Source organism: Myotis myotis, unplaced genomic scaffold (assembly GCF_014108235.1).
Source record: "Myotis myotis isolate mMyoMyo1 unplaced genomic scaffold, mMyoMyo1.p scaffold_m19_p_3, whole genome shotgun sequence".
NCBI classification, from domain to species: Eukaryota; Metazoa; Chordata; class Mammalia; order Chiroptera; family Vespertilionidae; genus Myotis; species Myotis myotis.
In genome coordinates this window covers 153,058,740-153,072,045 of record NW_023416335.1, presented here as the reverse complement: position 1 = coordinate 153,072,045, position 13,306 = coordinate 153,058,740, and the positions used below count along the sequence as shown (strand labels likewise).

General features: G+C 37.1%; 1 protein-coding gene across 18 annotated transcripts in view; it reads left to right on the top strand.

The window, feature by feature from the left end:
• The window catches only part of USP15 (ubiquitin specific peptidase 15), a 126,351-nt gene that overhangs the window by 51,096 nt on the left and 61,949 nt on the right, over positions 1 to 13,306 (top strand). For 13 of the 18 annotated variants that reach the window (XR_004966070.1, XR_004966071.1, XM_036299535.1 and 10 more), the window contains one exon: positions 13,011 to 13,097. The exons of 4 other annotated variants lie outside the window; for them this stretch is intronic. Coding sequence is in view for 12 of the 14 variants with exons in the window: in XM_036299535.1 (XP_036155428.1) it covers positions 13,011 to 13,097 (87 nt within the window). In the remaining 2 variants the exon portion in view is untranslated. Of the gene's footprint in view, positions 1 to 8,325; positions 8,403 to 13,010; positions 13,098 to 13,306 lie in introns of those variants that run through there. One more of the 18 variants, XM_036299533.1, reaches the window with a different exon arrangement.

Here is a 13,306-nt window from a genome sequence, read left to right as displayed (position 1 = left end):
CAAATGAATTGTGAAAAAAAATTTGTTTAAGTTTTCAGAGATGTAGGAGTTCCAGGTTTTTTAATAAGGGATTGTGGACCTATATTTTAAAATGCTTACAATAATGATTCTATTTGTTAACCTAGTAAATAAAAGAGAAGAATGACCTGCTACTTAATAAAATGCACCTTTAATGAATGGTTCTCTACCTTTTTTATCTAGTGTAAAGTTCTATTTAAATTTCATGAGAATGTGCCTAAGTATATTACAGTTTATTTTTACTACACTTAATTGCATATAACACAAGGGTAGAACTTAATATAAGAAGATTATAAAAGTACATAGTAGAATTATGTAGATTTCTTGATTGATGAAGTTTTAGAAGTTAGGAATAATTTCTTTGTGAATATTCACATTTAGCCTCTAGATTAGAACTAGTACTGTTCTTTGCTAGTTTATCTTTAGATTGTTATATATGTACTAGAGGCCCGGTGCACAAAAATTTGTGCACTGCCGGGGGGGGGTGGTGTCCCTCAGCCCCACTTGTGCCCTCTCACAATCTGGGAACCCTCGGGAGATAACGACCTGCTGGCTTAGGCCCACTCTTGGGTGGCAGAGGGCAGGCACAATCCCTAGGTGCAGCCCCTGGTCGGGCTCAGAGCAGGGCTGATTGGGGAGTTGGGGCGCCGCCCCCTGTCATGCACAGAGCAGGGTGGATTGGGAGGTTGCGATACCATCCCCAGTCACGCTCAGTGTAGGGCCGATTGAGGGGTTGGGGCACCACCCCCTGTCACACTCAAGGCAGGGTCGATGGGGAGGTTGCAGCGCCACCCCCTGTCACGCACAGAGCAGGGCCAATCGGGGTTGGGGCGCTGCCCCCTGTCACGCAAAGAGCAGGGCGGATCAGGGGGTTGGAGCACTCCCCCCTGTCACACTCAGGGCAGGGCCAAAGGGGAGGTTGCGGCTCCAACCCGTCACACACAGAGCAGGGCCCATGGGGGGGTTGGGACGCCGCACCCTGTCACACACAGAGCAGGGCCGATCAGGGGGTTGGGGAGCTCCCCCCTATCAGGCACAGAGCAGGGCCGATCAGGGAGTTGGGGCTCCTTCCCCTGTTACAAAAAGAGCAGGGCGGATAGGGAGGTTGTGGCCCCGCCCTCTGTCATACACAGAGCCGCAGGGCGATCAGGGGGTTTGGGCACTGCCCCCTGTCATGCTGCTCCAGGGGCCAGGAGGCCTTGCGGCTCCGCTGATCCCAGTGCTGGGAGGCCTCACGGCTCCGCTTGATACCGGGGCAGTGAGGCCTCACTGCTCAGCTGATCCTGGTGCTAGGAGGCCTCGCGGCTCTGCTTGACACAGGGGCAGTGAGGCCTCGCTGCTCCGCTGATACTGGTGCTGGGAGGCCTCACTGCTCCGCTGATCCCGATGCTGGGAGGCCTCGCTGCTCCACTGATCCCGGTGCCAGAGGCCTCGCGGCTCCGCTGATCCCGGGTTCGGGAGGCCTCGCGGCTCCGCTGATCCCGGTGCTGGGAGGCATATTACCCTTTTACTATATAGGATAGAGGCCTGGTGCACGGGTGGGGGCCGGCTGGTTTGCCCTGAACGGTGTCCCGGATCAGGGTGGGGGTCCTGCTTGGGTGCCTGGCCAGCCTGGGTGAGGGGATGATGGCTGTTTGCAGCTGGTCACACCCCCTTCAAGGTGGGGGTCCCCACTGGGGTGCTGGCCAGTCTGGGTGAGGGGCTGAGGGCTGTTTTCAGGCTGGCGGGTGACTGAAGCTCCCAACCTCTCCTTTTTTTTCTTTTTCTTTTTTATTCTGGGATTTATTTACCTTCTATGGCTGTCACTGGAACTGAGAGCTGGCTTTAGCTCTGAGGCTCAGCTCCAGCTCTGAGACCTCGGCTGCTGAAAGCAGGTATCTGGTTTGTTTGGTTTCTATAATGGAAACACTGTTGCAACTCCAGCTCAGCCAGCTGGCTGAAAGCATGAGGTTTGTTTAGCTTCTATAATTGCAACATTGTTTCTTAGAGTGCAAGCTCAGAGCCCAGCAGCAGCAGGCGGGGAACCTTGGCTTCCTCCTTCACTGGAGCAAGCAAGCCTCCTGTTCGCTTCAGCTGCCTGGCTGCCGGTCGCCATCTTGATTGTCAGTTAATTTGCATATCGCCCTGATTAGCCAATGGGAAGCGTGTCGAAGGTACGCTTAATTACCATGTTTGTCTATTTTTAACTAGGATTACTCGAGGCCTGGTGCACGGATTCATGCCGGTGGGGTCCCTCAGCCTGGCCTATGCCCTCTCGTATTCCGGGACCCCTCAGGGGATGTCAAGACTGCCGGTTTCAGCTTGATTCCCGCAGGCCAGGCCAAGGGACCCCACCAGTGCACAAATCTGTGCACCGGGCTTCTACTATGCATATAAGATCTTTGGTTAGTCTCTTCCTGCCCTTCCCCTTTCCCTCTGAGATTCATCAGTCTGGTCCATGTTTTCATGCCTGTGCCCCCTGATGGTCAGTGCGTGTCATAGCGAATGGTCGCTTAGGCTTTTAGATAGATAGATAGATAGATAGATAGATAGATAGATAGATAGATAGATAGATGATAGATAGTTTTAAATAATTCTTGATATTACAAAATTGCTTGTGGGCTAATATAAAAGTACCATGAATTCCAGAGATTTGAGAGATCTTTTCAACTTAAAATTACGAAATTTCACCTGAAAGATTGAACTAATTACATACTTTCTTTTATCATCTCTATGTGCTAATACAATACCATTTTTATTTACTTAAACAATTGTAGTAATTGCTTGTAAGAAAAAACACAGTTTCTTACATAATATCTAACACAATACACATGCAATAAATATTGGTGAAAAAGGGAACTGCATTAGAGATGCATGGAAGTACAAGTCTCATTTTTCACTGAATCAAACAGTTTAATAGGGAACCCATATATTAAAGCCTGAAGAGGTAAGTATGTATTCATTATACAATATGACAAATAACATATAACAATATGTCATGAATTATCAATTGAGAGTTTATTGGAATACATCATTTTTAAAATTACCACCTGCATATAAAAAGACTCTCAGAAACTAAGAATAAAGGGAAATTTTGCTAATTTGATAAAGCCTAAATGCTCAAAGTCTATAGTAAACATATTTAACGTTAACACTTTCCTTAGCTATAGCTTCTACGGTACAACTTTATTAAATTTTGATTGAATTGTATTATTAATTTTTTTCTTTATGGTTTCATTTAGGTATAGTTATTTTTGTTTTTTTTCTTGTTCTCTTTTTATTTTTTACAAACCCTTGTGTCGAGGGCTGACTTTCAATAGATCGCAGCGAGGGAGCTGCTCTGCTACGAACGAAACCCCGACCCAGAAGCAGGTCGTCTACGAATGGTTTAGCGCCAGGTTCCCCACGAACGTGCGTTGCGTGAAGGGCGTGGGGGCGGCCCCCTTTCCGGCCGCACCCCGTTTCCCAGGACGAAGGGCTCTCCGCACCGGACCCCGGTCCCAACGCGAGGCGGGGGCGCGCCGCGCCCCGCGGGGGAGCGCGACGGCCCGCCGGCGGGGACGAGCGGGGGACCGGCTATCTGAGGCCAACCGAGGCTCCCGCGGCGCTGCTGTATCATTCCGCCTGGGCGGGATTCTGACTTAGAGGCGTTCAGTCATAATCCCACAGATGGTAGCTTCGCCCCATTGGCTCCTCAGCCAAGCACATACACCAAATGTCTGAACCTGCGGTTCCTCTCGTACCATTTAGGTATAGTTATTTCAAAGAATGCCTTTGGCATTACTAACATAGAAATAAGTTCTAAATTTTGCTGCAATAAGTAAAAATTCCTCTTGTGAGAATAGCATGAAAACTTGATTTAATTCAAACATTTTCACTAATCGATTAAAAATATTCACAAAAGGCATGCACTTAAGTATTTGGTGGTAAGAAAGGCAAGGGTCATTGATGATTGTGTCTTGGCAGTTTTCATGGGCTAGAAAACAACCAGAGAAGAAACCAAAATTAACCAGATAAGGCATGAGAGACTGAAAAAAATCAAATGGAAAACTAAGCCAGTAGTTCTTTCATTGTCCCTCTGTCACCTGTGTTCTGATTAACAGAATTCCAATTTGGTGACTGAAACACTAAGTATAAACTTAATCTAGTGCCACATTAATATTTTTTCAGCACTCTATCCCTGAGTGCTCTGCCTGGAGAGAGGGAGGGAGCACTTTATAAATTAAACCATTGCATACTACTTTTGGTTGGGATAAATAATACACACCTAGGTGACTGAAATATTCTGTTTCTGTGTTTTTACACTATCCGTTTCAATATTGTACCTATTTAAATGCAAGTAGAAAAACTTACCATATACTTATTTAAATTTTTAGAGAATAATTATGTACAATCCTATATAATAAAAGCGTAGCATGCAAATTGTCCTCTTGACTGGGAGTTTGAGCAGGAGGTGGGGCTGGCCAGGGGAAAGGAGGGAGGCCCCAGCTGGCAGCTGCTAGGGACCCTAACAGTCCATGAATTTAATGCATTGGGCCTCTAGTTTGTATATATAATTGCTGTAAATTAACTGTATAAGTAGATTTAGAAATGGTAAATAAAAGTATTTAATTGAAAATTATTAAAAATATATATTAGGAAACATCATGTATTTCATTTTAACAAAAATTACACTGAAACTTTTTAAGTATTTATAAACATAATAGTCTCTGCTTACTTGAAACATTAGTAGGTTTAGTTATAACAGTTTTGTTTTGGTACTAAAGAGGTATAGATCACAGAAAATGCACTCTTAAAATTTTCTATGAAAGTATACAAATTTGTTACCAATTTTAACCTTGTTCAAATACTGGAGGGAGGGAATTGAATGATTTTGATTTGTGGTTGTTGAGAGGATGGCTCTAGAGCCAGCTTTTCATTCATTTTCATCCATTCATACTTACATATTTTTAATTAATATCTTTAATTTGAAATACAACCTATTACCCTATAAATCTAGGGTAATATCCCCAAACCTTCAATGTTTTGTCATTTTTAAAGACATTTTGAATTTTTATAAATTTTCCCACACATTATCTCCTTTAATCTAGTCATTATTATTCTCATTAAGAAAAAGACATTTGTGTGCCGAAACCGGTTTGGCTCAGTGGATAGAGCGTCGGCCTGCATACTTTAAGAAAAAGACATTTGTGACTTTTTCTGAGAATGTAAAGTTTGAAGTAATGGTACAGTCCAACAAAACTGCCTTGGATGCAGTTAAAGATAAGGAACCCAAACTAGGAGAACTGTAGGCATGGAGTTATATTCTAAGAAGTGAGAAACATAAACATGTATGAATTATCTGATAAAACATGTAATAAAGCCCTACCTGGTTTAACTCAGTGGATAGAGCGTCAGCCTGCAGACTGAAGGGTCCCAGGTTCAATTCCGGTTAAGGGCATGTACCTAGGTTGCAGGGAGTGTGCAGGAGGCAGCTGATGGATGTTTCTCTCTCATTGATGTTTCTAACTCTCTATACCTCTCCCTTCCTCTCTGTAAATAAATCAATAAAATATTTTTTTAAAAAAAAAACATGTAATAAAGTATATGTTAAACCTTAAAGGATGTCTCTGAATAATGATATAAGACAAAAAGATCAAGTTGGATAATCTTGAAGGTTAAGGAAAATTTGGGTTTTATTTTGTCACAGAGGCCAAGGGAAAAAGAGCTTAAGAAAGGGAATGGTCAGCAATACTGCATGTTGCAGAGATTGGGGGAAGAACAGAAGAGATGCAATGTATTTGACAAGTGGAGACAGCATAATGGGAATGAGAAGTAGATTATTGCGAAGGAGGGGATGAGTACTGTAGTCAGAGAATGGAACAACTCGCATAAATCATTCATCATGAAAGGTACTGAAAGAAGAAAGATAATCAAGGTGGTACTTGGTTGGAAAGGCAGGATTCCTGGAGAGGGAAAGTACATATAAATTATTTTGTTAATTAAATATACACATCCTTTCCTAGGTATTTGATATGTAAAGATAAAGGCATCATCATAATGTTAGAATGAAGTTCCTATATACTGCTATTTACCATAAACTGCTTTTTTCCGGTTATTTTTAGTTGTCCAAACTCCGTATCATTTTTGGAAATGCTTGTGTTTGTACATAAATACACTCCCTATAACTCTATACTTTGAGATTTCTCAATTTAACATTCATCTAGATCTTGAGTGGATACGCATATTTTCCTTTGAAATGCTGAAAGTGCACATTGATTGAGTATATCTTTCCTTCATCTAAACATTGTACCTACTTTCTGTTGTGGAAAGACAATGTATAATACAGTACTGTGTCTCCAAGTTTTACCAAAGAGAGCATGGTAACAGTCAAGTTCATTAACTATTTGATTAAAATATATAAAGGCCATTTCCAAATTTAATTGAAGTTAGAAAATTTAGTCTGTTTCATCATAAATGAATGTAATTTAAGTGTGTAGTTCTCAGATAAATGCTTGATATTCACAGGTTCTCATAAATAATTATTGAGTATTTTATTTCTTCCTTTCTCTTCTGGTTTGTTCCAAAAAGGAATTGAGCAAGTTACAGTAACACATGTAAGTCAAAGTTAACTATAGGAATAGATAAAGAAATCAGGTTAAGTGGAAAATAAGCATATTTACATATTGAAGCCAGAGAAGAAGTTAGTTAACAAGAACAGTAAGGGCTTTTGAAGCTATTAAAATTAATCTGCAAATGTATGGGCTTTTTTGTTAGATCCTGATTCAAACCAATTGGAGGAGAAAATATACTTTTGAGAAAATTGGTATAAAATTGAACATGAACTGAGTATTAGATTGGGACCAACGGTAGTATAAAATAAAAAATATCTTACCACCCAGCCAGTGTGGTTCCATGGTTAAGTGTCGACCCATGAACCAGGAGTTCACTGATCAATTCTCGGTTGTGGGCTTGGTCCCTGGTGGGGGGCCATGCAGGAGGCAGCCAATCATTGATTCTCTCTCATCATTGATGTTTCTAACTCTTTCTCCCTCTCCCTTCCTGTCTGAAATCAATATAAATTTTTTTTTTAATCTCTTATCTATTAGGGATGCGTACTATAGTATTCACAGGTGAAATCATGAATGTCTGAGATTTGCTTTAAAATAGTTCAGCAAAAACATGGGGAAAGGGGCGCTGAGGAGATGATAGATAAAACAAGAATGACAGAATGTTAATTCTTGAAGCTGAGTGACTGATACTAAGTACATGAGAGCTTGTGTATGTTTGGAAATTGAAGTTGAAAATAAAAGTGATGGTAGTTTTGGTTCTGAGATTCATAATGGCTAAAGAAAAGTAATTTTAGTTTTTATAGTAGAATATTTTATGTTATAAATGCCTTAATTAGCAGTCAAACTAAGGAACAAGAAATAAAGTTATGCTCTTGCCAATGTGGTTCAGTTAGAGTTGTTTGAAGTGTCATCCTGTATACCAAAAGGTTGTTTGTTCAGTTCCCTGTCATGGCACATACCTAAGTTGCGATTTGAACCCTGGTTGGAGCATACAGAAGGAAACCAATTGATGTTCTCTCACATATCTCTCTCTCTCTCTCTCTCTCTCTCTCTCTCTCTCTCTCTCTCTCTCTCCCCTCCCTCCCCCTCCCTCCTCCCTCTCCCTCCCTCTCCCTCATCCTCTCCCTCCCTCCCCCCTTTCTCCCTCCCTCCCTCTCTTTCTCCTTCCCTCCCTCCCTCTTCCCCTCTACTCCAAAGAGTCAATGGAAAAAATATCCTCAGTTGAGGATTAAAAAAAAACAATGGGCAAAGTTTAAGGTTGCTCTTGGTTTTTTTTAAAGGTAATTTTTATTTTATAATGTTAGATTTTACAAAGTTGGGTTGTTTATGTCAGATTTGAAAGTAACTATTAAAATCTTTGTTTCGCAATGTCAACTTTCAGGGTTGACTTTTCTATATTTTGGTTGCTCAGTATGGTATTAGATTTTCTAGTGTGTTAAATATTCAGTTGATTTATCAAGAATAAGCTGTGTTTTTTCTGTTAAAGTCAAGTTTAACTTAGTCTTAATTGCATGATTTTCATTATAACATTAGGATAGGGAAATTCAAATATTGCATTCACTTGTAAGGGATAAAGTTTAATTTTCTCTCTTTATAAAATTATGTTACGTTGATGTTTTACCTTTTTCTGTCTTGTTTAAGAGATAAGTCACTGCCTTATGTTACATCTACCTCAATCTAGCAAAAATTAGTTTAACCCTAGGTTAGTTAAATTTAGTATCTATGGCTTAATATCTACGTGTAATATTCTAAACGTTTTTCTCTCTTCTCTTTTTAGAAAGCCACTAGAGCAAAGTTGCTAATGGACAGTGTAATATCCAAATTACATCAATGGAAGAAAGCTAAAGGGCTCAGGTTATAATGCACAGACTGACTAGCCAACCCTTAAAAAAAAACACACTCCACAATGTTAGCTAGATTGGGCTATGTGCAATCTAGGTCAGAAGTTGGAAATCAGAATCGATAAGTGATTAATAATGTCTGTAACAGCATTTAAGAAGTGTTATCATATTTTAAAATTACCTGTGGACCACATCCATTCTTCCCTCTCTAATCTCCGTGCTATTTAAGGGCAATCTCTCCAGTAAAGTTGTTTATTCCAGTGGTTCCTAGACTTTGTTTTTTCTTCTGTTGTCTTTTCTCTCCTAACTATACAAATGCCTAGCATACTGCCACAATACAGTAGACACTCAAATAATACTCATCCATTCTTTGTTTCTTGTCCGGAATCATCTTCCCCAAGCCTATAAATGTAAATAAACCTCTCCCATCTTTTTTATAAAGACATAAACTTCCCCCAAATACGATTTTTTACTTTTTTTATTTTACAGCTAATTTATTTAAACAGTAAAATTTCTTACTACCCATTCAGAATTTAACAAAGTCTCTTTATTTGACTTTTTTTGTAACTTAGTTTATTTGACCTCTCTTTAAGACTTAATTTTGGTAACTATCTTCTAAAAAATTTATCTTAATTTGAAACTATTACACCCCAGTTTTTCAAGCACTATTTTTACCTCTCTGACCAATCCTCTGGTTGGCTGGCTCTCTTCCTCTCCTGGGCTGCTATGTTTGGTTGTGCAGGTTGTATACTACACAGTTCTTGAGGATGTTGTTCACATTGTAATATATGTAAAAGGTCCTCCTTGGCACTGTGCATTATACAACTTCACTGAACATATGCAGTAGCACTTCTCACACTTTAAATGCATTAATATTCCACAAATTTCCATCTGAGCACCTCTCTTTTCATACCATAATAATAGGCTCTCAAAATCAGTGGATGGACTCTATGCTAATCCTGTTTTTTAGCTCAAACTGACACCAATATTCCTTTTCATATTTTTAACCTAGAGCTCTCTGCTGAATTTCATATTTTTTCCTAAATGTCAGGTAGAGTTCACAATGTCAGATTGAACTTAAAATCTTTTTAACCCATGTTCTTCCATCCTTTCAACCTAAACTATATCCATATCCTATTATTCTTTATTTCAGGTACCATCTGAGAGCCATCTTAAGTTCTTCCTTTAATCTTATTTCTTTTATTTAATTAGTCAACTTGTCTTACAGATTCTACCTCCTAACCCAAAGTTTTCAAAAGTTATTAAGGATCCAAAGAACTTTTGTCATATGTGTTATATCTATTGATGCCTGTATTTTAGAAATTAAAAATAAATGTTTATTTATTTATAAGTAATACTACACTATTATATATTGACATAACTACATATATGTGAAAATAACTACTTTCTAAAACAAAAAATGTACTGAGAATACATTTCTAAATTTTTGCTAAATTCTCTTAGCTGCTTCTGCATTGAATTTTTTGTGATATATTGTTTGGGTTATAAATTCAGCATTGCACAAATATATAGTTAGAACAGGGAGGAGTTTTGTTTTGTTTTTGATAGTTGATACCATGTCAGACAGAACTCAGCCCATGGTGGTTTAATGATGAAAGGTTAATTGCGATGTGGAATCTGATATCATGTCGATGAACTTTTTATTTTATTACATTGAAATCTGTCATGTGTAACTTCATGCAGTGGAAAATTTTGATTCACTGAATTTTACAGGTATTCCAAATGTTGACATAAATCATTATATAATTTTTTTTAATTACTCTTGTTAAAACATCCAGTTTTAATGAGAAAACTTTAAGTAGTGGGAAGCTATCAAGCTCAAGTTTTGTTTTCCTAAAGTAACAGGCTCCCTTCATGTATTTTTGAGAAAATGTCTGCCAGATAGCATTTTATGTAAAAGAGTGAAAAGAGGATAGTTCACTTGAAATTCAGATAAATGTCTTTTTTCTCATGACAACCATGTTCAGTATGTAGCAGGTGTGCTTTATGAAAACTTTCTGATTTATTACTCAATATTAAAAGAAGTTTAATTAAAGGTCATGGTTTAATCAAATCAGTAACTTTTATTTTTCAACATAGATATTCTTAAGTGAAACTGTATTTTCTAGTGTAGGGTTGGGAGTGTGGTGAAGAATACAATGATACTAGTACATGGTTTGGTGCTACTGCTTTAATTCATGCTAATGTATTAGCAGTTTTACCCATCATTGTTTTTAAGCTGTCAGTGCAAATATCCACCCAGTGAAAGGGATCAAATAACACTTAAATAACACTTTGGTCTTATTACAGAAATAGTTTTGACCTCATAGATGGGCACCCTGAAAGGTTCTTAGAGTCCCCTAAGGGACCATGGACTGTACTAGCACAACTGGATAAAACCCAAATTCCTTTATAGAACATAAAAGGTCCTATGTTATCATACCTACGTTACTAACTTCTACTCCTATCACTATATACTTCTTACTCTTTCATCCAATCTGAATTTATTCCCTATAAACATCATATTATCTACAGTTCATGCATTTGCATGTGCTGTTCTTTTACCTGGAATATTCTCACTTTCAGTTCCTACCTACACCTCCATCTGTGCGCATCATTTAAAAATTGCTGCATATTACTATCCACAAAAATTTTATAGTTTGTTACAATTTTAAATTTTGTCACAGAATTTATTTTGCTTATGTATCATTTTCTCCCATTAATTTGTGAGCTGTTTGAGGTCAGGAAGAGTTCTGTCTTTAAACTCCTAATACTTGCCAGGGGTGAAGTTTTTAATCAATGTTTGAATGTTTTAATGAATTTCATAAAAACTTACAATACTGTCCTTAGGTAGAGTTGCTGATAAACAGTAAAAAGTCCCCAGATGGGCAGAAAAAGAAAATAATGTACGGAGTGGGGCAGTCTCCATATATTATTTTATAGTTGTGAATACACAAAACAGTTTATTCTTATATTTTTATTCATTAATTATTATATTATTTTTCATACAACTGTAAGCCTACTTTTGCCCCACTCTGTATATTATTTTCTTTTTCTGCCCACCTGGGGCCTTTTTACTGCTTTTCCCTGCCCTTTGTATGTGTCTCAGCCACTTTATTGGATGACATAATATATCTTTATTTCCATAATTTTTGCTATAAGTTAAATTCAAGGGAACATTGCAGTTTATATCTCTGAAAAGTTGTAATGAATTAAATTATAGCCAAATGGGTATCATTTTCAAAAATTAACCTCCTTTAATTTATTATGCCTCAATGTCTAATTTAGTTATTTTCTAATTTAGCATTCTTAACATGAAGGGGGGAATGTCATGATATTCCTATATTTTTATTAATATTTTAAAACTAGTAAGGGTCAAATAAAATGTATTTTATTTGCCTTAGAATACTAGAACTACAAAAGTACCTTTTAAGTAGGTTCTCTACTGTGTTTTATATTAGAATTTGGTTCGTCATATTTTGTATCTTGAGCTTAATATAGTAAAATAAAATCTTGTAAGAGTCTTCTGTTAGAAAGGTACCTAATTAAGTCTCACTTAATATAACCTACCTATGAACAGCCTGTTTAAACAGAAAGAACCTCCTTTAAAATGAAGAAAAAAATTTACCAAAATTTTATAATATATAAAACTTCAAAAGTTAAATTAAAATGTCTGTATGAAAGAAATTTTACTATCCACCATTTATTCTGCAGTTATGTAGATTTAGTGAAATCCAGATTACTAAAAGCTAGTTTTATAGATTGTACTTTCCTGCATATTGACCATTTCATTGTTCATTAGCACCTGAGTAGAGGAAATAAAATAATTTTTAAAAATAATCACGTGTGCCTCACTAATTTAGAATTTATGATGATTGAGATACTAGACTGAAAGTTATCTTTTTACAGACTATAGGCTAGATGATGCCTAGTAAATTAAAATTGTTTATAAAATTAAATTAAATCTTTCATAGACCTTTAAGTACTTTATAATGGATTTGTTGATTATAAATCATGCTTTTAAAGCATTTTATTTGATTAAGAGCTAGTAATTAATTAAAAGCTAATAACTGAGACTTCTCCAAAAAGATTCTGAATTAGTGAGGTATGTAACATACAGTCAGATTTATGTCTTTTCTGTTTTTGCAGAGAAAGCGGCCCAAAAATTACTTTTGGGGATTATGTTTTGAATTTTCATGCTATCCAATCCATGGTGGCATTCTAACTTGAGACACAAGTGGTTTTATTTACATATTTCCTTAAAAAATAATACTTTAGTTCCATGGATTTAAGCAAATTGTTGATTATAAAATATTCATAGTGGTTACCTGAAGTAGAAATTAGTGTTATTGGGTTAGTATATCTGTAAGAGTAATAGCAAGTTGCATATTTATTTCATAAATTTCTTTTGAAAGTAGTTTCCTTTGTACCATTATTTTTTATATAAAAGAATACATTGGAAATTGAAAGCCAAAAAATCTATAGTGATTTTGCTCATGAATTTGTTTTCCAGCATTCATTTACTACATACATTGTCATCTGTTGGTTCTTTTCTTTATTTCATAATTAATTTCAAAATTCAGCATTTTTTATCTAATTTAACATTTTCATATTTTTAAAGGTCCCCAGGTGCATCCAATTTTTCAACTTTACCAAAGATCTCTCCTTCATCTCTATCAAATAATTATAACAACATCAACAACAGAAAGTAAGCACTGAATCTTAAAAACTCTTTGTCTAATTGCTCGCCCTATTGTGGTTGCAAAAAATCTCTTGTATCCAAAATTTAGGATAAAAGTCTTAATGCACTAATTGAATTTTTAAAAATTAATGGTCGGATTTTCTAGGAGTAACTTCACAGGAAAGAACACACAGTTACAAACTTTCCCTTGATACAATACATATACTACAGTACTT